Below are 24,837 nucleotides of genomic sequence, written 5' to 3'. Positions count from 1 at the left end.
TGATATAGTCCATTATAAGGGTTCCTTGATAGAATCTTAATTGTCAAAATGACTGGTTTTGTGCTTATTTTCACTTCAAATACCATAGATGAATATAATAGGACAGAAAGAAACAACCAATGCAATGCATATGCAATGTATTTACTAAATTTGGCCAAGCAATTCTACAGGAAAGCTCCAAGTGATTGTACAGGAAGGCTCCGAGTGATATTACAGTAAACTTGCAAGCGATTGTACAGTCAATAAAAATATCCGACATGGAGAAAATGAATATATTTGGATTTCTACTGGGACAATGGCTTTGAAACTTTCAGACAGGTAAGACTATATATCATAAAAGGTTCATATGAAAATTCAGGTAGCAAACATTGATTTTTCGATGTTTATATTGACATTTTGGATCGATGTTGTGTGAAAATTTTGATTGTTTTACACGGAGCTCCACCATTCTAAGGAAAACGTTTGGATGCATACATCGTTCTTATTATTTTATTGGTTCATATTTACATAAAGAATGTTTTAGCTATCAAAACTTGAAGCAAAAACGTTATACAGGAACATAAGAGTTCATCAAAGTTTCCATCAAGCAACTTGTTATTTTGCAAATGTCGGAGCCCCGCTTGACAGTCTCCCGAATGACCAAATTATTAGAAAACCGTACAGTTCCGTTCCCACACTGTGAATACGTCATGTACATAGACGGTAAAGGTGACTTATTGCACATAGCATGATTAAAACCAGTAGCATATAACACCAGTATCGTTTTGTTTTTTATTCGTTTTTCTGTGCCGGACAAGCGTACCATAAAATTACTTCATCTTGCTGTCACATGAACAGAGAAAAAAAAAGTTTAATTAAACCAGGGACTTACTATACTAAGTTAGTATAGAAATTCCCTGATGAAACAATATATGAAAAATAAAATAACAAAAATACCGTTTATTAATGTTCGACACAGTAGCGGATCCAGAAATTTTCATAAGTGGGGCCCCACTGACTGACCTAAGAGGGGGCCCGCTCCAGTCACACTTCAGTGATTCCCTATATAAGCAACCAAATTTTTTCCCCAAAAGGGGGGGCCCGGCCCCCCCCCCCTCTAAATCCGCCTCTGCGACATCTTAATACTCAAAGGATACACGAACATGAACGTATGTCCGTAATATACATGTGCATCTTGAACAATTAACTCTCTCCAACATTGTGTAGTATAATAGAACTCTTTGAAAATCTATTTTTTGTTTATCTTGTCTTGCTGGTCACTTTTGTTATTCAAAATGTCTACCTTTTATAGATTTCATGATATTACGCAAAAAAAATCTTCATTTCAAATTGAGAACTGCCATTGACGATTGATACGGTGCTTTTTGTCCGCAATTCGCTTTTTGTCCGTTTTTGCTTTTTGTCCGATAATTTTGCTTTTTGTCCGAAACTTTTGCTTTTTGTCCGTTGCTTTTTGTCCGTTTTGCCTTTTGTCCGATTATTTTGCTTTTTGTCCGAAACTTTTGCTTTTTGTCCGTTGCTTTTTGTCCGTTTTGCCTTTTGTCCGATTATTTTGCTTTTTGTCCGAAACTTTTGCTTTTTGTCCGTTGCTTTTTGTCCGTTTTGCTTTTGTGTATATTTTTGGCAGGTTTCATTTTGAACTTCAAAATACCATGTCCTTTTAGGAGTTAAATACAGACCATACTCACATTATAAATGATTTGTACATGAAATTTCATGTCTTTTACAATATATCGCAATACCTCTAAAATGGCTCGAAGCACTAATATCCTAGACCCGTAGGTGTTGGTCAACAGAGGGCAAGGGGAATACTCTTGTATATCCCTAAGTCTAAAAAACAACTATTGAAAGCTGGCTAAACTAAGACATACTCCAGGTAGGCCATTATACCAGAAGAAGAGGTAGTCAAACCCTTATAAATGGCTTATAGCACTTATGTCCTGGATCTACACGAGTTTATCAGCAAACAATTAAAAGGGGCATGAGTTTCGCCGGTATATCACGAAGTAAAAATAAACCTCATTATTGCCAGCTCTTCAAACTAAGAGATTCTCCACGTTGGCCATTATACCAGAGGTAAAGGTAGGCAGTGCCTCTTAAATGGTCCATGGGCCATGGCACTTATGTCCTCGACCCGTACGAGTTGGTCAGAAGAGGGTAAGGGGAATACTCTAGTATATCACACAGTCCACCAAAAATAGTGACGGCTGCCCAAACTAAGACATTTTTAGGTGCGCCCTTATACTAGATGTTGGAGTAGTCATTCTCTTAAAAATGGCTCATAGCACTTATGCTATAGACCCGAACGAGTTTGTCAACAATGAGTTAAAAGGGGGATGAATTAGCCCGGTATATAACGAAGTTGAAATAAACTGTTGCCCGCTGGTTAAACTAAGAAATTATCCACGCGGGCCATAATATGAGAGGTAGAGGAAGGGATTGCCTCTATAAAATGACCATGAGCACGTATGACCTAGACCCGTACGAGTTCGTCAGCAAAGTGTAAGGTTGGTACCCTAGTATATAATAAAGTCGAACTAAACTATTGCTGGATGGCTAAGAGATTCTCCGCGTGGGCCATGATACCAGAGGTAGAGGTTGTCATTGCCTCTAAAATGGCCTAAATCACTTATTCCCTAGAGAAGTACGCGGTATCATCAAAGGGTTTAAAAGGGAGTTGGAACCTCTGTTTACAAAGAAGTCGAAATAAATTATTGCCTGCTTGCTTAAGTACGAGATTCTCCAAGTTGGCCATTAATCCTAGGTTAAATGTGTGCATTGCCTTTTAAATGGCTGATAAAACTAACGCCCTAGACCTGTACGAGTTTGTCAGCAAAAGGTTAAAGGGGGGATGCGATGCCTCTTTTTACAACGAAAATATAAATTAAGCCGACTGGCCTAACTAAGAGATTCTATACGCGGGATATTATATCAGAGGATGAGGTAGGCATTACTTCTAACATAGCCATAACACGTAAGTTAATCAGCAAAGGGTAAGGGGGGTACCTAAGTATATCACAAAGTCGAAATAAACTATTGCTGGCTGGCTAAACGAAGAGATTCTCCACATGGGCCATGATACCAGAGGTAGAAGTGGCCATAGCCTCAAAAATTGCCACTTATGCCGTAGACCCGTACCAGTGCTTCAGCAAAGTGTTAAAAGGGGGAGGTGGTATCTATGTTTACAACGAAGTCGAAATGAATTATTGCCGGCTGGCCAAACAAAGAAATTCTCAACATAGGCCATTATAACAAAGGTAGTGGTGGACATTGCATCTAAAATGGCCCATACTTCTTATTCCATTGATCTGTACGAGTTTGTCAGCAAAGGGTAAGGAGGGTACCCTGGTATATAACAAAGTCGAAATAAACTATTGCCGGATGGCCAAAAATAAAAGATGATCCACGTTTATCATGATACCAGAGGTAGAGGTGGGCCTTGCCTTTAAAATGGTTTATAGCACTTATGCCAGCAAAAGGAAAGGAGGGTATTCTAGTATATCGCAAAGTCGTTATGAAATATTGCCGGCTGTTCAAACTACGAGATTCACCACATGGGCCATGCTACCAGAGGTATAGGTGGTCATTGCCTTTAAAATAGCCTATAGCACTTATATGGCATATACCCGTACGAGTTTGTCAGTAAAGAGCTAAAATGAGGAGGTGGTACCTCTGTTCACATTAAAGTCAAAATAACTGTAGCCGGTAGGCCAAACTCCGGGATTCTCTACGTGGATCATTATACCAGAGGTAGAGGTTTATTTCGACTTGAATTCGTTGTAAACAAAGGTAACACCTTTTATTTTTAACCCCTTGCAGGCAAAATCGTACAGGTCTTTGGAATTAGTGTTATATGCCATTTTAAAGGCAATTACCATATCTATCTCTGGTAAAATGGCCTACGTGGAGAACCTCTTAGTTTGGCCAACCGGCAATACTTTATTTCGACTTTGTTGTAAACAGAGGTACCATCTCCCCCTTTTGATTCATTATTGTCAAACTCGTACGGGTCTAGGGCATAAGTGCTATAAGAAATTTGTATGGCAATGCCCTCCTCTATCTCTGGTAAAATGGCCTACGTGGAGAATCTTTTAGTTTGGCCAGCCGGCAATTATTAAAGTGTATTTCGACTTCGTTGCAAACAGAGGTACCACCTTACCCTTTTAATTCATTGTTGTCAAACTCGTACGGGTCTTGGGACTAAGTGATCTGTGCCTTTTTTTAAGGCAATGCCTACTTCTACCTCTGGCATCATACCCCACGTGGAGAATCTCTTGGCCAGCCGGCAATTGTTTATTTCGACTTTTTTATATACCAAGGTACTTCCCTAACCCTTTGCTGACTTACTCGCTGGCTTATCCCTTATTGTAAGTAAGTAAGTTCAATAAATATAAGACTATATGCCAGGTCTTTCTGACAACCAATTACAAACAAATTGGGGTTTATCTAATGAGGCTTTTCCCAGGATGCAATTGCTCGTAGACTGTATACAGTTGACCAAATAATCCACAAATTCCGCAAAAGGATCTTTTAATTATAGGCCATGTCCATTTAGACATTAAGCAACAAAAGCCCAGCATGACCGATGCATTTGTCTTTAACATCTCCGATATTGATTCCGCGTGGCCTTCCAATTGACATGAGTGTCCATTGGTGTTCATTGTTAAACCTTTGGAGCTATATCAGTTTGTGTGGAAATTAAGAGCACGATGACCTTCCCTTGGTGATAACAACATGACCAACAACCATATCGTGTGTTACCAAAAGCCGTCAGTGATAGTCACACCGACAATTTGCTACCTTCGTGGACAAAAGCCTGGCTTTTCGCTGGATCCTAATTAACATCTAGTGTTGTCACTACCATTTGCTGTAGAGATTTAGTTGCACAACATAACAGAAACATTCTTTGTAAATACTCTATGTTGATATTTTGACATTTGGATGGTTCATATACCAATTGTAGCCGAAAAATGATAATGAAACATTTCTGTTTAATATCGATCTATTGTTGGAATTGTAAATTTTCATATTCAATTTTTGTTTGTTTAAAGATGACCATTTTAAATAAAGATTTTAATTTTTTTAAAAGCAAGTGTTAGACTTGTGCTTTTATTGCCACTCAGTTCATATAACCTGTCATTTTAGTCGAGCCTGTAACTTTTGTTGCAGAAAGCTCGACATATGAATAGTGATCCGGCGGCGGCGGCGGCGGCGTAAGTTAACTTCTGAAAAGCGTAATATTTTAGAAGGTGGAAGAATTGGATGCTTCATACTCTGTATATAGATGCCTCATGTTACGAAGTTTCTGTCAGTCACATGTCCAATGTCCTTGACCTCATTTTCATGGTTCAGTGATCACTTGAAAAAAAAGTTCAGAATTTTTGTAATGTTGAATTCTCTCTTATTATAAGTAATAGGATAACTATATTTGGTATGTGCGTACCTTGCAAGGTACTCATGCCCGTCAGACAGTTTTCACTTGACCTCGACTTCATTTCGTGGATCAGTGAACAAAGGTTAGAATAAGTTTTGGTGGTCAAGTCCACATCTCAGATACTATAAGCAACAGGGCTAGTATATTCGGTGTATGGAAGGACTGTAAGGTGTACATGTCCAACTGGCAGGTGTCATCTGACCTTGACCTCATTTTCACGGTTCAGTGGTTATAGTTAAATTTTTCTGTCTTGGTCTGTTTTTCTCATACTTTATGCAATGAGTCTACAATATTTGTTGTATGGAATGATTGTAAGGTGTACATGTCTAGCGGGAATATATCATCTGACCTTGACCTCATTTTCATGGTTCAGTGGTCAAAGTTCAGTTTTTGAGTTTTGGTCTTTTTATCTAATATTATATGCCAAAGGTCACTATATTTGGTGCATGAAAATATCTTATGATCTATATATAAGTCTCCCAGGTTTTATTTGACCATGACCTCAATTTCACGGTTCATTGCACAGTGTTAAGTTTTTGTGTTTTGGTCTGTTTTTCTTAAACTATAAGTAATAGGTCAAGTATACTTGTTGTATCGAAGAATTGTTAGCTGTTCATGTCTGCCTGGTATGGTTCGTCTGACCTTTACCTCATTTTCATAATTCATTTGGTCTTTGTTTAGCTATCTTGGTTAATGTTAAGTTTATGTGGCAGTTGTAATAAATCTTTATACTTAGGGCTATCAACATAATATTAATGATGAGTAAAGTAGGCGAGACATTTCAGTGTGTGCACTCTTGTTTAAATGTGCTTATTTATCCGAGTCCTGGACTGCATTCCAGTGGCTTTCATTCGTTTACTTTTGTGCAAATTTTATACAGATCAGTATTTTTTCAAATGTTTTACCAATATTTTAGCTGCATGTAACATCTTGAACACTCAGAACAGCAAAACAAAATTTAGATTTCAGAAATAAATAGCCTTTAGTCATCGACGAATAGCCGATGATTTCAAGAGTTGTTTCCGTTAAAGGATGATTCCTTTTTTTTTGTGCAATACTTGCTCTTTCGGAGGCTCGAGGGTAATTTCAGCAAAAATTTTATCATTTTTGTTTTCATTACAAATTTTATTTATTACACTATTAGTTATAACTTTATGAATTGGCTCAAAAATCAACCCAAAAAATCGAATGATTTTGGCCTCAGATTTATTTTTCAAATGTTTATATCACTGTAAAAGCTCCAAATTGTCTCCCTTTAGTGCAATAATGACATTTTGTTTTGGCATTAGAATTAAAATGTCTTTTTCAACTCCTCGGTGACCTATAGATATTTTTCAAATATGCTTTACGTAAACTAAACAGTTGTAAAATTAAATCGATTTCTGTAATTTAGTTCTTTTTTTATTTCGATATATATATCTCTCTATTTCTCCTATTAGTTCAACTTAAAAAAAAGTACCTTAACAAAAATGGTTGCTTCTTTCGAGGGCAGATTGTGAGCTTAAGTGAACGATAACCCCATGTTTTTATTTGATTTTTCTATTTAGTATATGATAAAAGTTCATCTATAGAAAAACAAGCAAAATCCTACATGTATATTTAAAAAATAATGGATTAATACCCTCCAGTCCCCTTAACGACAAAAAAAAAATAAATAGAACATTACGTTTAAGGGCATACGATACAGTTTTGAACCTGTATTTACAAGTTGATGAAAATTTGCATATAGGCTATTTTTTACCTCATTAAATCAAATATGTAATAAAAAATATACCTTCATGTGCTACTTTTTGAGTAAAATGAGTTCGAAATTTTGTATAGTTGCTCAAAATTCAGATTTGTGTCCGTATTTTCTTTTTCGAAAGAAAGACATAACTTTTTTGTTTTAAAAGATAAACACAAAATGGTTTTTGTTAAATAATCGGTAATTTCTGTATTTTATAAGTATCATTAAAAATTATGCAATTTTTATTCCGAAATAACTCTATATTTATCAAACGTTCATGAATAGAGGAAAAAACGTCATTTTTTGCTGCATGTTTATCAAAATTTAAAAAAATGCGCTATTTACAGTATTATAAAATTTGGGTCACATAATCTCCTTGCAAAATGAAACAAATTGCTGTTTTAAAAAATAGGGGTCCATGCACTCGTTTTCAAATTAAATCAGTTTGAATGATAAAAATCAGTCGAAAAATGCATCTTTTCCCGATATGTCAGAGTTTGACGTCGCGAAAATAACATTTTACGTTAGCAACGTCATTACCTTCCCTGTAACTGTATCGTATACCCTTAAGTATCACCTACAGTATTTTACAACCTCCATTGGTGATACATTATATGTATTTCTGCTGTTGTTTTATATAAGTTATTGTCCTGAATAAACATCTTTATGCGTTTTTGCGTTTCAGTTTTTATTGTGAAATTTCTTCAATCAGCCAAGACAAACTTTAAATTTCGCCTTAACGATGTTTTCGCGAGAAATCCATGTATTATTATCGAATTACTACATTTAATCATTGTCTAGTGCCCTAAAATGAGATTTTCCGAGACGCTGGGTTTGAAATGGGATACCCTATTTAATTTAAACAATATTTGCAATCTTTTCAAAAAGATGCAGATGGGAATTTTCGTTCCTTATGAAAGTGTTCGCAAGGAGTTAAATTATAAACTCCTTATAGGATTATCAAAAAGCAACTATTAAGGACCCCCTTGGAATAAAGATCTTCCAAGACAACGTGTTCGAGAGTTTGAGTTTAATACATGACTTTTTAAAACTTAATGGACGGAGCAGGATTATCTTACTCTTCCAGTTAACCATACATCATCACAGTTGCATTGATTCTTGTTGCTCAGATTTTAAATTTCAGTGATTTCGTCCGAGACCACAATTGTCGTCCCTTGATTTTCGTTATTAGTCCCTAGTGATAACAGTGGGTTACTTGCCAATAATTTTTATACCCCTTCCAAATTTATTTCTCCTTGTTTAATGCCTCACATTGTAAGTAGGGGGGGGGGGGGGGGGGGGTGAAATTACACTGTAAAAAAATTTGGGTCCAGAATTTTACAGGAAAGTAGTGATTTGGTCCAGCTGAAAAAGGTTAAAAATTAGCACTTCGGAAGCTGTCAAAAGATTTCAAGACACCCTAAACACAAAATTGTCCATATTTTGAGTTAGACGCGATGAAGTTTTCTATAATTTTGATATAATTTGTTCCAAAATTAGTACAACACACTGTAAAAGTTTCATTGAGAAAGCGCAGGTGGGATTTTTTAAATTTTCATTTATGTTCTAAAAGAAATGCACTACGAACTAATTGTGTTCTCGGACCATTTGTTTTGTGGACTGTTGTGTATCTTGTTGTTTTTCATTCAGCTGCGGCTTTGTTGGTTTGTTTCAACCCTTTTTAGTGTGATTATCCTTTGGTACACTTTGCCTCTCTCTTATATATGATATCGCAATACTTATATATATGTAAGCGTTCATATACATTTATATGGATACAATATTGAATTAAAATAGAAATAATAATTAGATGAGTGAAAAAAAGAAAATGAAGTAATAATTGAACGTGTGAGGAGTTGGCATTCTTATAAAAAAAGAAGATGTGGTATTATTGCAAATGAGACAACTATCCACAAAAGACCAAAATGACACAGACATTAACAGCATTAGGTCACCGTACGGCCTTCAACAATGAGGAAAGCCCATACAGCATAGTCAACTATAAAAGGCCCCGATAAGACAATGTAAAACAATTCAAACGAGAAAACTAACGGCCTTATTTATGTCAAAAAAATAAATGAAAAAAACAAATATGTAACACATAAACAAACGACAACCACTGAATATACAGGCTCCTGACTTGGTACAGGCACATACATAAATAATGTGGCGAGGTTAAAGTCTTTTACACTAGAAATATTTTAGATCTTGTTATATAGACTAATTCTTATTCATTCTGGTCGTAAGTTAGTCTGTCATCCTCAAACGTGTGAGCAATGGTGTACGTACACCAATTTGTAGAATACATGGGATATTCAAAGACTTAAACGAACGTTAAGTCTCAGAGGCATGACTTTTTATTAGTTGTTAGTGGCTTTGAAATAGCTGTCAGATAACTGCGAGTACTCTCAGATCTGTTCATTGTGACTTTTTGTGTCGGGATGTATAAGTACCCGGCAACGTCCACTTGTATTTGTGTCTATTTGATGAGTTAAGCCTTTTTCAACTGATTTTTATAGTTCGTTCTTATGTTGTACTGTTATACCACTGTCCCAGGTTAGGGGGAGGGTTGGGATCCCGCTAATATGTTTAACTCCGGCACATTATTTAAATCTGTGCCTGTCCCAAGTCAGGAGCCTGTAATTCAGTGGTTGTCGTTTGTTTATGTGTTACATATTTGTTTTTCGTTCATTTTTTAACTTAAATAAGGCCGTTAGTTTTCTCGTTTGAATTGTTTTACATTGTCTTATCGGGGCCTTTATAGCTGACTATGCGGTATGGGCTTTGCTCATTGTTGAAGGTCGTACGGTGACCTATAGTTGTTAATGTTTGTGTCATTTTGGTCTTTTGTGGATAGTTGTCTCATTGGCAATCATACCACATCTTCTTTTTTATATGCTCGAAACTTTAGAATAGTTTAGAAATTTATCAAATCAAATAATCCTTGAGTGATGGTTTCGTTATTGAAATTCTAAATTGATGTTTAACCGCGCTAAATATTATATATGATAATCATACGAATAAGTCAGGAACGGAGTTTCAATCTGTAATTCAATAGTTGTTGTTTGTTTCTGTATTTGTTTGTCGTATAGTGTTTTGTAAATCAATGGTTTTCTCGTTTGAATAGTTTTATCATTATGTTAAATGGTGTCGGCGTTTGCTACATGTGGAAGTGCACACATTTACGACATGTTATTGCTTAAACGCACAGTTTCTTCTTCCCGCTAATAATATATAGTCACCATTTGCACTTATATGCGAATGGCCGATTGACAGTCGCTCCAAAATATTTTGCAACATTTCAGTTAAAAAAAAACTTTTTTAAGTCTGGTAATATTTTCGTCATATTTCCAACAACTTTATTTTTCTTAAACATTACAAATATTACAAATATAACAAACAAACAAACTTCATTTTGGGAACACTATCACAAAGTTTACGTAATACATGTGTAGCTATTTATTTAGATAAACTGTATTAATCCATACATTTCGGAATTATTTAGCAACTATATCCAAATGACGAGGAAGTTCGAGGTTATTCAAGTAATAAGATTAAGGAAACTTTGGTTAACACAACAGCATTTTCAACAAAGTAGTTTATTTTTGTTTGACAAACTCGAAAAGAGGGGGAAAAGTAATAAAATGGTTACTTAAGCATTTACTTAATTTCTATCACGAAATAAATGCGTTTAATATTTTAGATACAGATACAATATAGTGCATTCGTAAATGTAAAACACTTTTTAATAGAAAATTTAAAAGAGATACATCAACAGTGTTTATTTTAGAATTGCTCAAGTCTGTAGGGCTTATTCCCGATTGTCCCACTTTTTTTTAAATTAAGAGCTCATATTGTCCCACATGAAAAGTTCTGACTGGTCCACATTATTTTATGAGGCGAAATGTTCTTATCCCTTGTTAGATTGTCTCTATGGTTTTGTTTCAGATATATAAGCCAAAATCTACATTTTATGCGATGCTCTTCTTTTAGACATTGCGGCCATCTTAATTATTGGGCGGGGTCATCGGATACTTTTTTGAAACTAAATACCCTAAGGATGATTTTGGCCATGTTTGCTTTAATTTTGCCAGTAGTTTCAGAAGAGAAGATTTTTGTAAAAATTAATGACGCCGACGAATAATGAGAAAATGAGAAAAGCTCACTTAGTCCTATGGTCCAGGTGAGCTAAAAAGCAAAACGGACAAAAAGCAACGGACAAAAACCAAAAGTGTCGGACAAAAAGCAAAATTATCGGACAAAAAGCAAAACGGACAAAAAGCAAAAGTATCGGACAAAAAGCAAAATTATCGGACAAAAAGCAAAAGTATCGGACAAAAAGCAAAATAATCGGACAAAAAGCAAAAGCGGACAAAAAGCAAATCGCGGACAAAAAGCATCGTATCAGACGATTTTGTGTATGTTGTCTAATTTGTACATCACTGATGAGTCTTATGTAGACGAAACGCGCGTCCTGCGTATTAAATTATAAGCCTGATATTTTTGAAAACTGTTGTAGATATAGTTGGTTCAACTTGATAATTTTGTTATCAATAATATATAGTGTACTTCAATAACTTTAATGAAGTGAACGGATAATTTCCGAAGTTGCGCGGAGCTACGTGTACGGTACGCAACAAAAATCAGTGCTGTACTAATACTAGCTTTGTACTCTTCAAATACATTTTACTTCTTAAGTATATTGATTGTCGATATTCATCCTCTCTGGCCAGTCAAGCAAAACACAGCAACTTATATTCAGAATTAGTACAAATCTTTACATTTACTTATTTTGACTGAACTTTTCTTTGTCATATACATACGGAAGCTCAGGTACGATATAAGCCATTTGTATTTTTATATTACACCTTATATATAATTACCATTCGTGTGAAAAACTGATTATTTCCGATGAATTGACGTGCTTGATAACGAAATTTCTGCAAGAAAAGGGGGAAATAATCAGGATGGACTCGAAAGCATTAATAGATTTCGCTTTCTCTAAAGTTTTGATTTTTTCTCTCGATTGAGTTGTTTTACCCTTTAAATATTTTGCAGGTCCTCAATGCTCTTCGAAACTGATGAGTGTTTTGTAGCGACACCAAACATCGCTGAGAATCAGGCGTACATTTACCAATGGCAATAGTCTAGATACGCCGATGATTTCGACCAGCAAACTTATTTGTAGATCTGGTCTTGATGATAAGTTTTGCTTATTAAGGTTCGATCTATCTTTTGCAGTTTTTCCAGATATTATGAACAACCTTAAAAATGGTGAAAGTCGTCATTAAAGAGTCATACCTCCAACAAGAGACAAGGACTCGATTAGGGACGACATCAAAAGATCAATGTAAGATAAAAAAAAAAAAAAAACTTAATTCAAATAGTTTGTGGGTGGGGGTGGGTTGAACTGCTGCAAGATTTGGTTATCCGACATTGATTTTTACATATATCCATATGGGTCAATCAATTTTTCCCAAACTAAGTTAATAGGGGGGTAGAGGGGTCAGTGAAAAAACTATTTGAATTAAGTTTTTTTATCCTTCATTGCACTTTTGATGTCGTCCCTTAGCAGATTGAAATTTTGTTAATCGAAATTATCAATTATTCCATATACCAAATATAATTGACCCATTGCTTATGGCAATCGAGACCAAAACCAAAAACTTGGAATGAAGTCAATGTCAGATGATACTTGCTGGATAGAAAGGTAACCTTACAATCATTCCATACACCAATTAGAGTTGACCTATTGCTATAAGTAAAACAGACCATGAAAAAATAGGTCAAAGTCAGATGACACCAGCTAGACAGACATGTATACCTGACAATCATTACATACGCCATATAAAGTTGACCTATTGCTTAATATATGTGAATTAATCTATTGCCGTCACGGTCAAGGGTTAAGCTTAATGCCCCCTCCGCTACGGCGGGAACAAAACATTCAAGAATAGAAAATACTGAGGTGCTAAAATATTAAGAATACGGAATGATTGACCAAAATGTTAAAGAAAAGAGAAAAATGGCCCTAAATTGGCTAAAATGTGTTCTTATTTGTCTCTTTAGAGCATTTCTTCCACAAACATGTATATGATCTATGCTGTTCGTTTTAAGTCCTCTGTAACTAAGTCACTTCTTCAAATAATTAATTGACACAAAAAGTAAATTGATTGCATATATTATTGGTAAATGTTCTCATGTGTCTATTTTAATTACAAATCTCTCTTAAGGGACTATAACCTTATACCACATACATCAAATTGTTAAAGTTTAATACCAGTATATGTGTTCTCATTCGTCTCTTTGAGTCACAACTTCCAACACAAATTTTAACACATTGTAGCAGGAACAATTCTGCCTAAGATTCGGGGATGCGGACCACAGCTAATTCTAGTTTGTAAACTGATGTGTGCGGAAAACGACTGATGCCAAAAGTGATGCGCTATAATATATCTAAGTAAATGAAAACCAAAAACTGAAAACAATATATAATTTAATTAACAAAGTACAACTATTATTATGCAGAGCCAAATGTATGTAGAAATGGAGCATTCAATGACTTCAAATTATCCTTACGAAGGAGGCATGCAGCTAATGCACTAACCTATACCATGGTTGGAAAGCTTGGCTTTCCTTAATTGGACTGAATGTCAGTCCTCAGAAGATTCAACATAATGGTTTCAAATCCATTATCTAAAATATATAAGTCTTTCGCAGAAGGTAATCAAAGGTTTTGCGACGATGCAAATATTTAACTTTACAATATAAATAAATATCTTTAACCAATGAATTAAAATAGCAAAAGCTATGTAGTTTAACAAATATATCCTTAATAAGCTTCATGTAAATTAATTAACAATGAAATACATCAAATATGAAATTTAGAGTTTTACCAAAGGGAGCTAAAAATTAACTAATAATTCTGTCTGCTACAACATATATAACATTTTCAGAGTTTATCACAAGTGTCTCTGAAAACTACCATGCAAGTTTACTAAACCCTTCATTAGGCATCTTTAAGTCCCTACTTCCAACAAATATTTTACCACAAACATAACATTCACAGAGTTAATTACTTGTATGTGTTCTCATGTGTGTCTGTAAACTACTTTGTTGACTAAACCCTTTACCACATACACCACAGTCATAAGGTTTATCACCTGTGTGTATTCTAATGTGACGCTTTAAACTACTATGCTGACTAAACCCTTTACAACATACATCACATATATAAGGTTTATCACCTGTATGTGTTCTTACGTGTTTCTTTAAACATCCTTGTTCACTAAATCTTTTACCACATAAACCAGTCATAAGGTTTATCACCTGTATGTGTTCTCATGTGTCTCTTTAAACTACCAAGCCGACTAAACCGTTTACCACAAACATCACAGTCATAAGGTTTATCACCTGTATGTATTCTCGCATGTTTCTGTAAATTACTTTTCTCACTAAACTCTTTACCACATACATCACAGTCATATGGTTTGTCACCTGTATGTATTTTCATGTGTTTCTTTAAACTTCCTTGCTCACTAAATCTTTTACCACATAAATCACAGTTAAAAGGTTTATCACCTGTGTGTATTCTCATGCGAAACTTTAAATTACTTTTCTCACTAAACTCTTTACCACATACATCACAGTCATATGGTTTGTCACCTGTATGTATTTTCATGTGTTTCTTTAAACTTCCTTGCTCACTAAATCTTTTACCACATAAATCACAGTTAAAAGGTTTATCACCTGTGTGTATTCTCATGTGAAACTTTAAATTACTTTTCTCACTAAACTCTTTACCACATACATCACAGTCATATGGTTTGTCACCTGTATGTATTTTCATGTGTTTCTTTAAACTTCCTTGCTCACTAAATCTTTTACCACATAAATCACAGTTAAAAGGTTTATCACCTGTGTGTATTCTCATGTGAAACTTTAAATTACTTTTCTTACTAAACTCTTTACCACATACATCACACACAGTGTAGATACTATTCTGTACGCTTTCCGGAAGTCGCGATTTTCGAAGCGAGAACTTTTTGGATCACATTTTAAATTTGTCGGATATACTATATTAAACGGTAAGATGTTCATCTGTACATTGCTTAATGATTAATTCAGCTGACATCGATACTCACAAATGGTTTATAATTAAATTTAGCACATTCATTATTCGTATCTTTGCCTTAATTAAGAGATTTTCAAGTGCATCACTAAGGAAAATCAGTTGGTGAACCTAAAAACAATCTTTTTGCACTCTTACTGTACAAATTAACGTAAAATCCAGACTTAATTTACTAGATAAAGTGTATTTTAAGTGGTGGTAAAAGTTTCAGCCAGATCTTTGAAGCCAGAAATAAGAAAATTACACTTGTTTGAATTTCTCACTGTACGATCAGTCTCGCTTGTATATTTTGAAACTGTATGATCAGTCGTTATTTCACTGTATTCTAGTAGTGATTTCAAAGTTATTTACGATACATTAGAAGATGGCATTTTTCTAAATAACACAAATATATTTTAATAAATTCACATCCTGTAAACTTTTCAAACATGTTTTAGCTTGATAGGGTGTACTCGACTTATTACATTAAGTATAAGGATGTTTGAATGTGGCTGAAATAAGAAAAAGGTTTGTTTGTTTATAGAAGTTTCAGAAATGTCCTCCGTTTTACTTAAAATTGTACAAACACACAGATTTAATAGTTACTATATAAAAATGCATGAATTTACAAACATTCGAGGCCGTACTGTAGCCTATAATTGATCACAGTTCCTTCACTTTGTTTTGGATGTAGATCTCAGGTCTCTTTCACACTCAATTGTACACCACTTTGTGAGGCGATGGTTTATAGTGATAATGAAGTCCGTCTTTCCGTTTGTCCGTTGGACCGGTACAACATGTTTCGCCGGTTTTGCAAGCGCATCTCCACATACACCACTTAATATACATTGGTGTTTCCAGACATTTTTAAATGGAGAGGGGGTCCAATCCAGGAGAAAAGAGGATTCCAAATATATGTTCCCATACAAATGCATTGAAAGTTAAAAAAAAGAGTTTCAAACCGCCGGATCCCAATTTTCTTGAATCCGTCAATGGTATAACTATTACTTATTTTTTTCTCGGATTCCGTATCATAAATATAAAAAATATAAAAAAGAAGATGCGGTATGATTGCCAATGAGACAACCGTTCACAAGAGATCAAAATGACACAGATATTAACAAATGTAGGTCACCGTATGGCCTTCAACAATAAGCAAAGCCAATACCACAGAGTCGGCTATAAAAAGCCCCGAAATGACAATGTAAAACAATTCAAACGATAAAATTAACGGCCTTATTTATATAATAAAAGGAATGTATTTCTGATTTTATTAAGAATATTTTATGGGGTCTCTTTATATAAGATACGGACTTGAACATTGCATTATATGGGGGCACCCATCAGATATTTTCAACCGTGACCTCCAAAACCAAGTGTTAAACTTTTCTAAAATTGCTCCATTTGTAATCTATTAATGTATGTATGGACCTTCTATTTCGAATATTTTGTAAACATATTTTTGATGTTTCTCTATCGTAAATACGGACTTTGTCATAACCTTATATTGGGCGTACCTATTTTATATCCACAACTTCCTTCAGACACTTGTCATAACTTAATGAATCTTTTTTTTTTTCAGATTCCTTATCATTTAATTCAATTGTGTACCTCTTATTTTGGTTTTTCGAAAAATCATCAGTTTTTTTATTTCCATGATATGGACTTTTCCATTACCTTATTGGGTGGTACCCGCTTACTATACGCAACTTTCAAAAACTTACCATATACTAATATTAATAAAACTTTCTCATATTCGTTATTAAATGATGCCCCTGTGCACCTATAATTTAGTTTTTCTGGTGGTTTATTTTTTTCCAAAACATGGACTATAGAAGTGGCGGGGTATAATTTCGTTAATTCTTTCCTCAATACCTAAAGTTTTTTAACAAAGCTTTCTCTATCTATTTTTTGTCATTTTAAAAGAGACAGGCTTGATGTATGTAATCACCAATTGATCAACGGTAGACGGTGTAAATAGTCTTTAAAAATGTAATAGTTAAACAGATAACTGCAACGACACACTAATACAGTCCACAAGCGAATCATGTATTACTTTTTAGGCATTTGATTTTAAGTAAGACTGACAGAACAAAAATTAATTTGCCGTCTACAAAAATCATCAGAAATATATTTGTATTGTCTGATGAAAGAAATTACACGTTATAGTTCCATGGACACAATCCTAATATCACATAGACACATATATACCTTCAAATTGCCGTTGTTTTTCAGTCAAGGTCGTTAAAAACTTCCATTTGTTGTTGTTTTTTTCTTCAAAATCACGACTGGTCATACAGACAAAAAATCTGAAATCGCTACTAGAATACAGTCAGTTATAGACTGATCGTACAGTAATTTATTTTGGGTTCCTCAAGGAAAGCATATTTTTTTATTTGAAATACGAACATTCTACTTAAATACGGTAGGAATATTGAAACAGTATATATTTTACTGTAAACTGATGCAAATATTCGCAATAAAAGATTATCTGCTTTGTACTACGGGAGCAAAATTGTCAATCGATTTCACTTTTTTCTATGAAGTTGGTGTGATGCACGCGAATATTTTATATTCTACTGCATGTTTTTGTTACAGATACTCATATTTATGATGTTGTACATACATTTAAGATGTGCAAAGCACTTTATAGATATAGGAGTAAACAAATGATGAGAAAAAGCACCAAAACAAAACCGTTCTGTTAGCCAGTTTGAAATCCTCGCTTCGAAAATCGCGACTTCCGGATAGCGTACAGAATAGTATCTACACTGTGTCACAGTCATATGGTTTTTCACCTGTATGTGTTCTCTTGTGAATTTGTAAAATTCCATGCTGAATAAACCCTTTACCACATACTTCACAGCTATGAGGTTTATCTCCAGTATGTGAACTCATGTGTCTCCAGTATGTGCGTTCTTGTAAGACTCTGTAAGGAACACACAAAAATAAAAACATATATGAACCTTTTGATACTTTTCTACAATTTACATATATAATCACTGTATAACATATCTATTTTGATATTCTCTGTATTTATGCATCTGTATATGACCCCCGTATATGTTTGGGTTATTCTTATTGCAACGTAAATGGGTTTTCGTGTGTAAACGTATTTTTCATTCATAATCTGTCTCATTACATTATACCCCGCTAGCTTAGCCGTTTACGTTACTGGTAGAGAGGGTTCGGCCTGTTCTTTCGCTCCAGGACTTCTGACAGCATACTGACAATACAACGAAACAATAAATTCAATAAGTGACAGGTATATGAAACCTAAAATATGACAGTGATGACGATTTGCCAAGCAATGTATTTGCTCATATAACAAATGACCAAAATTCATAAAACAGTTTCATATTTAATAGACAAAGACATATAAATACATAAATATCGCGGTATCTCCATGTGAAAATATCAATTCAGAATTTCAATACATTTTCGAACTTCCCCTTTTTGGACAAACGATGAGGTGAAAAATACCCTTTACAAGTTAACCAATTTAGGGAAGCGTTTGGCCTTAGTGCTATCTACTTGAATAAAATATATGATACTAGAATTTTGAGGTGTCCGTTTTCTTAAAATATTGAGAGCTGTACACTAGTAGTCTTTAACTAAAATATTATCCAATCAATCAAGTTGTGACGTCAACCTTCCGAGACAAAAAAAAATATACCCAATGGTTCCCACCGACTTTGTTAGACTAGATCATGAACCTCATTATTCTATGACTAGGGAACAAAAATCGATCCAGTAAATAAAACACATCGCATTTCTCTATACCTGTTTAAGGTAGATGGAGGGTCTAATTTTTTATCCATAGAATTTTTATATTTTTTGAGGAAAACTTATTAGTGATATATACTTTGAAATTATCAAATAAAAAAGTGGGGTCACCAGTGTTCCAAGCTCAAAATTTTGATTTGAAAATTTAAGGCAAAATGGACATTTTGACACAGATTTCGTATAGACTATGAAGGAAAAAACGTTATTTGATACATTATTTGAATCAGAAGTTGCATTTCTAATCCATAGAATTTTCTTATTTTGTGTTTTTGAATTGTCCAAACATTAATTTAAAAGTTAAGATAAAAAAAAATGGTAGGTCACCGTCCATATAAGAAAGATACAAGCTAATTTTGGTGCAACAAAATTGGTACCGTTGATTTTATTACTACCACTGGGTCGATGCCTCTGCTGGTGGACTATTAGTCCCCGAGGGTATCACCAGCCCAGTAGCCAGTACTTCGGTACTGGCATGAAAATACGGATTTTTTGTGTTATTTAAATTTGGTGTTACAAAATATTCGAAATTATTATAAATTCAGGAATGTATCTCCCTCATGCAAAGCTCTGATTCCTTTCACGAATTTGACTATACTTTTTGGACCTTTTGGATTATAGCTCTTCATCTTTTATATAAGCTTTGGATTTCAAATATTTTCGCCACGAGCATCACTGAAGAGACATATTTTGTCGAAATGCGCATCTGGTGCAACAAAATTGGTACCGTTGATTTTATTACTACCACTGGGTCGATGCCTCTGCTGGTGGACTATTAGTCCCCGAGGGTATCACCAGCCCAGTAGCCAGTACTTCGGTACTGGCATGAAAATACGGATTTTTTGTGTTATTTAAATTTGGTGTTACAAAATATTCGAAATTATTATAAATTCAGGAATGTATCTCCCTCATGCAAAGCTCTGATTCCTTTCACGAATTTGACTATACTTTTTGGACCTTTTGGATTATAGCTCTTCATCTTTTATATAAGCTTTGGATTTCAAATATTTTCGCCACGAGCATCACTGAAGAGACATATTTTGTCGAAATGCGCATCTGGTGCAACAAAATTGGTACCGTTGATTTTATTACTACCACTGGGTCGATGCCTCTGCTGGTGGACTATTAGTCCCCGAGGGTATCACCAGCCCAGTAGCCAGTACTTCGGTACTGGCATGAAAATACGGATTTTTTGTGTTATTTAAATTTGGTGTTACAAAATATTCGAAATTATTATAAATTCAGGAATGTATCTCCCTCATGCAAAGCTCTGATTCCTTTCACGAATTTGACTATACTTTTTGGACCTTTTGGATTATAGCTCTTCATCTTTTATATAAGCTTTGGATTTCAAATATTTTCGCCACGAGCATCACTGAAGAGACATATTTTGTCGAAATGCGCATCTGGTGCAACAAAATTGGTACCGTTGATTTTATTACTACCACTGGGTCGATGCCTCTGCTGGTGGACTATTAGTCCCCGAGGGTATCACCAGCCCAGTAGCCAGTACTTCGGTACTGGCATGAAAATACGGATTTTTTGTGTTATTTAAATTTGGTGTTACAAAATATTCGAAATTATTATAAATTCAGGAATGTATCTCCCTCATGCAAAGCTCTGATTCCTTTCACGAATTTGACTATACTTTTTGGACCTTTTGGATTATAGCTCTTCATCTTTTATATAAGCTTTGGATTTCAAATATTTTCGCCACGAGCATCACTGAAGAGACATATTTTGTCGAAATGCGCATCTGGTGCAACAAAATTGGTACCGTTGATTTTATTACTACCACTGGGTCGATGCCTCTGCTGGTGGACTATTAGTCCCCGAGGGTATCACCAGCCCAGTAGCCAGTACTTCGGTACTGGCATGAAAATACGGATTTTTTGTGTTATTTAAATTTGGTGTTACAAAATATTCGAAATTATTATAAATTCAGGAATGTATCTCCCTCATGCAAAGCTCTGATTCCTTTCACGAATTTGACTATACTTTTTGGACCTTTTGGATTATAGCTCTTCATCTTTTATATAAGCTTTGGATTTCAAATATTTTCGCCACGAGCATCACTGAAGAGACATATTTTGTCGAAATGCGCATCTGGTGCAACAAAATTGGTACCGTTGATTTTATTACTACCACTGGGTCGATGCCTCTGCTGGTGGACTATTAGTCCCCGAGGGTATCACCAGCCCAGTAGCCAGTACTTCGGTACTGGCATGAAAATACGGATTTTTTGTGTTATTTAAATTTGGTGTTACAAAATATTCGAAATTATTATAAATTCAGGAATGTATCTCCCTCATGCAAAGCTCTGATTCCTTTCACGAATTTGACTATACTTTTTGGACCTTTTGGATTATAGCTCTTCATCTTTTATATAAGCTTTGGATTTCAAATATTTTCGCCACGAGCATCACTGAAGAGACATATTTTGTCGAAATGCGCATCTGGTGCAACAAAATTGGTACCGTTGATTTTAAATTACTACCACTGGGTCGATGCCTCTGCTGGTGGACTATTAGTCCCCGAGGGTATCACCAGCCCAGTAGCCAGTACTTCGGTACTGGCATGAAAATACGGATTTTTTGTGTTATTTAAATTTGGTGTTACAAAATATTCGAAATTATTATAAATTCAGGAATGTATCTCCCTCATGCAAAGCTCTGATTCCTTTCACGAATTTGACTATACTTTTTGGACCTTTTGGATTATAGCTCTTCATCTTTTATATAAGCTTTGGATTTCAAATATTTTCGCCACGAGCATCACTGAAGAGACATATTTTGTCGAAATGCGCATCTGGTGCAACAAAATTGGTACCGTTGATTTTATTTGACAAGAAAATAGATAAAAAAGGGAGTTAACTTTAAATTCATGAATTGAATAAATTTGAAATTTTTTTTTTTTTTTCTTATTCAGATCAGATTTTGATTTGTTTCTTTAGATACATCAATGGTATTTGGTATGTTAGTGTTTAATATTAAGAGGGTGAGTTGTATACCACCAAGCCCGCATTTTTTACATGACCTTTGACCTCAAGGTCAAATTATTGAAACACATCTATGTGTTATATTATGAACTTGTAGTTAATTGTCCGAGCCGTAATATTTTTGTCTTTTGAGATAAATCGATGATGTATTGTATGTTTTTGTAAAACCATGGGACAGCTTGTTGTATACCATCAGGAAAGCTAGCAATTTAGCCTTGACCTTAGGTTTCAATGTTAAATAATTGACATTTCAAGTATGCATGATTGATTGGATGTTAAAAATTTTGTTTTCATTATTATACAGATGAATATGAAGTTTGTTAAGTACGTGTAAAATCAAAAGAGGGTAGGTCATGTGCTATTAGGACTGCAGTGTGACTTGACCTCTGAACCCAAGGTCAATAATTGATATTTTGTACATGTGAAGCTAAAACTTGTATAGTATTTTTATAAAATAATTTTTTGGTAATTGTCCTTTTATGGGGAAAAGTGGACGCATTGTCAAAACCAAAGACAACCATCTTATTCCAGATTGTGTAATGCAATTTGTGGGTAATTCCAGGTTTTACAGTGCACTTATCCAGTTTCTTATACAATTAGTAGATGAATTCTGAACATTCTTTATTACTCCTTCAACAACATCAAAAAGGGGGACTTAAGTTTCGAAATAGAAAAAATGATAATCTCCTGTGACAAGTTTATTTCTTGAGTAACAGCAACAGACTTCAGTACACTGGATAAGTTTGGATATGTATCCTTCAGTCAGCACTTTTGAGTTATTGTGACTTGTCTGAAAACTGGGAAATCCCCCCTTTTTATGAATAAAATATCATTACTCAGAAACATAAAATCTTAAATTTATAAAAATAGAAAGGGAGCGCAAGTTTATAAATATTAACAATTCTACAAAGTTGCATGAAAACAGCTTAAAGCATTTTTGAATTGTTATACAAAAACTGGAAAATCACAATTATTTAATGAATAAAACCCCATAACTTGGAACCTAAAATCTAAAATTTATAAAAATTAAAAGGGAGCTCACGTCAATAGATATATATTAATTCGATTCACCAAAGTTGCATACAAACTGATGAAGCGTTTTTGAGTTATTGTATGACAAGTGGACGACTGACGGACAGACAACAGTATACCATAATATGTCCCGTAAACGGGCATATAAAAAAAAGAAGATGTGGTATGATTGCCAATTAGACAACTCTCCACAAGAGACCAAAATGACACAGAAATTAACAACTATAGGTAGTCTCAATACATTTCATTCTCTTTTTTACACTTTAACAAACATGGCTTGTCTTGCATGGATAGATGGTTATGATAAGCAAAATTCTATCCGGATGAAATATCATCAGGCAGATCAAATGTTACAGATGATATTGTTAAATTTTTTCCGCAGGGCTGATCCAGCCATTTTTTAAAGGGGTGTTTCAACCATATGTGCATGCCCATTCAAAAGCACTGGTTGTCAAAAAAAAAAGGAATTCTAACCCCAGGAAGCACTAACTTTCACTTCCCATCATGTATGTTTGTATATATTTTTTAAATTCTTATGAATCCTGTATAATAGATATAAGGAGATGTGGTATGAATGCCAATGAGACAACTCTCCATCCAAATGCTCTTTTTAACTGGTTTGCCACATAATTTCTCTGTTTAATGCTACATGCACCTGCTCAAATTGGCTATCTTTTTTCAAGTTATAAGTACATTCATTGTCTAAAGAAGAAATTGTCGTACCAAATAAAATTTTACTAATTAGGGTAAAAATATTGTACAAGACAGCTGATACAAGAACTATCCTGACTATTTGTCAGTTTGAATTTATTTTTTAGCATGGCCTGATTTTAATTAATATACCTTGTTGACTTTATTAATTCTATCCATGAAAAGTGAGCTACATGTACATGTATACTGTAGTAAAACACGTACAGTTAAATGTCTATCTTTGTCAATTTTTTTATTTATTCTGCTGCAAAGTGAATACAATCATGACGAACATTTTATTATTGTGCTTAAACGTTAACCATTATTGTGATGACATATGATAAGTGTAAGCTGAGATTCTGCTAAGTTTTTAACCATAAGTCATATTCTGACTTTCTATCTGACAGAATTTTATGTGTCAATTTTTGTGTTTCAATATAAAAGGAAGATGTGGTATGATAATTGATTGCTAATGTGACACAGCAACAAAAGACAACCACTGAATTACAGGTTCAAGACTTGGGACAGGAACATACAGAATGTGGTGGGGTTAATATTTGAAGGTGCCAACCCTTCCCCATAACCTGAGACAGTGGTGTAATGGTACAACATATGGGAACGCTTTTATCAATTTGTATTATTCTTAATCTAGCAAAAAGTAGATTATCACAGAAAAATGTGCAAAATGATTTGAAAAAATAGTCAGGATCCTTGTCTAACAATCTTTATGAAGCAAGAAAAATTTGACGAGATTTGTATGTACATAAAAGTCCGTCAAAAAATTAAAGATTTCAGTAAATTTGCATTTTACAATATCTTTTTAACTACTGTACTTCATATTTTATCTTTCTTTTCTACTGTCAATGACTGTAGGATAGTTAGTGGTTCAAAAACATGCCTATTGAGACTAAAATAACATGCAATAGAAATGAGCAAAACAAAAAAAGCAAATTACAGATGCAGTATGCATTTTTAAAATGTAAATTCAATATATGTGCTAGGGCCTAAATTGACCCTGAATTATTTCAAGTGTTTTTTGGCATAAGACTTTTTAAAACTATTTA

The 24,837-nt window shown here is 34.3% G+C and overlaps 1 protein-coding gene across 2 annotated transcripts in view; it reads right to left on the bottom strand.

Annotated features, from left to right (window-relative positions):
- Positions 1–13,324: 13,324 nt before the first annotated feature.
- LOC139482244 (zinc finger protein OZF-like) overlaps positions 13,325–24,837 on the bottom strand; it is a 30,520-nt gene continuing 19,007 nt past the window's right edge. The window contains exons 1-2 of one of the 2 annotated variants that reach the window (XM_071265974.1): positions 14,537–15,138; positions 13,325–14,454 (exon numbers count right to left, since the gene is read on the bottom strand). In XM_071265974.1, coding sequence (XP_071122075.1) covers positions 14,232–14,454; positions 14,537–15,093 — 780 coding nt within the window. In that variant the 5' untranslated portion in view covers positions 15,094–15,138 and the 3' untranslated portion in view covers positions 13,325–14,231. Of the gene's footprint in view, positions 15,139–18,068; positions 18,200–24,837 lie in introns of those variants that run through there. The other variant, XM_071265973.1, reaches the window with a different exon arrangement.

Source organism: Mytilus edulis, chromosome 7 (assembly GCF_963676685.1).
Source record: "Mytilus edulis chromosome 7, xbMytEdul2.2, whole genome shotgun sequence".
NCBI lineage: Eukaryota > Metazoa > Mollusca > Bivalvia > Mytilida > Mytilidae > Mytilus > Mytilus edulis.
Note: the sequence above shows the minus strand (reverse complement) of the source record. Positions and strands in the feature narration are given on the sequence as shown.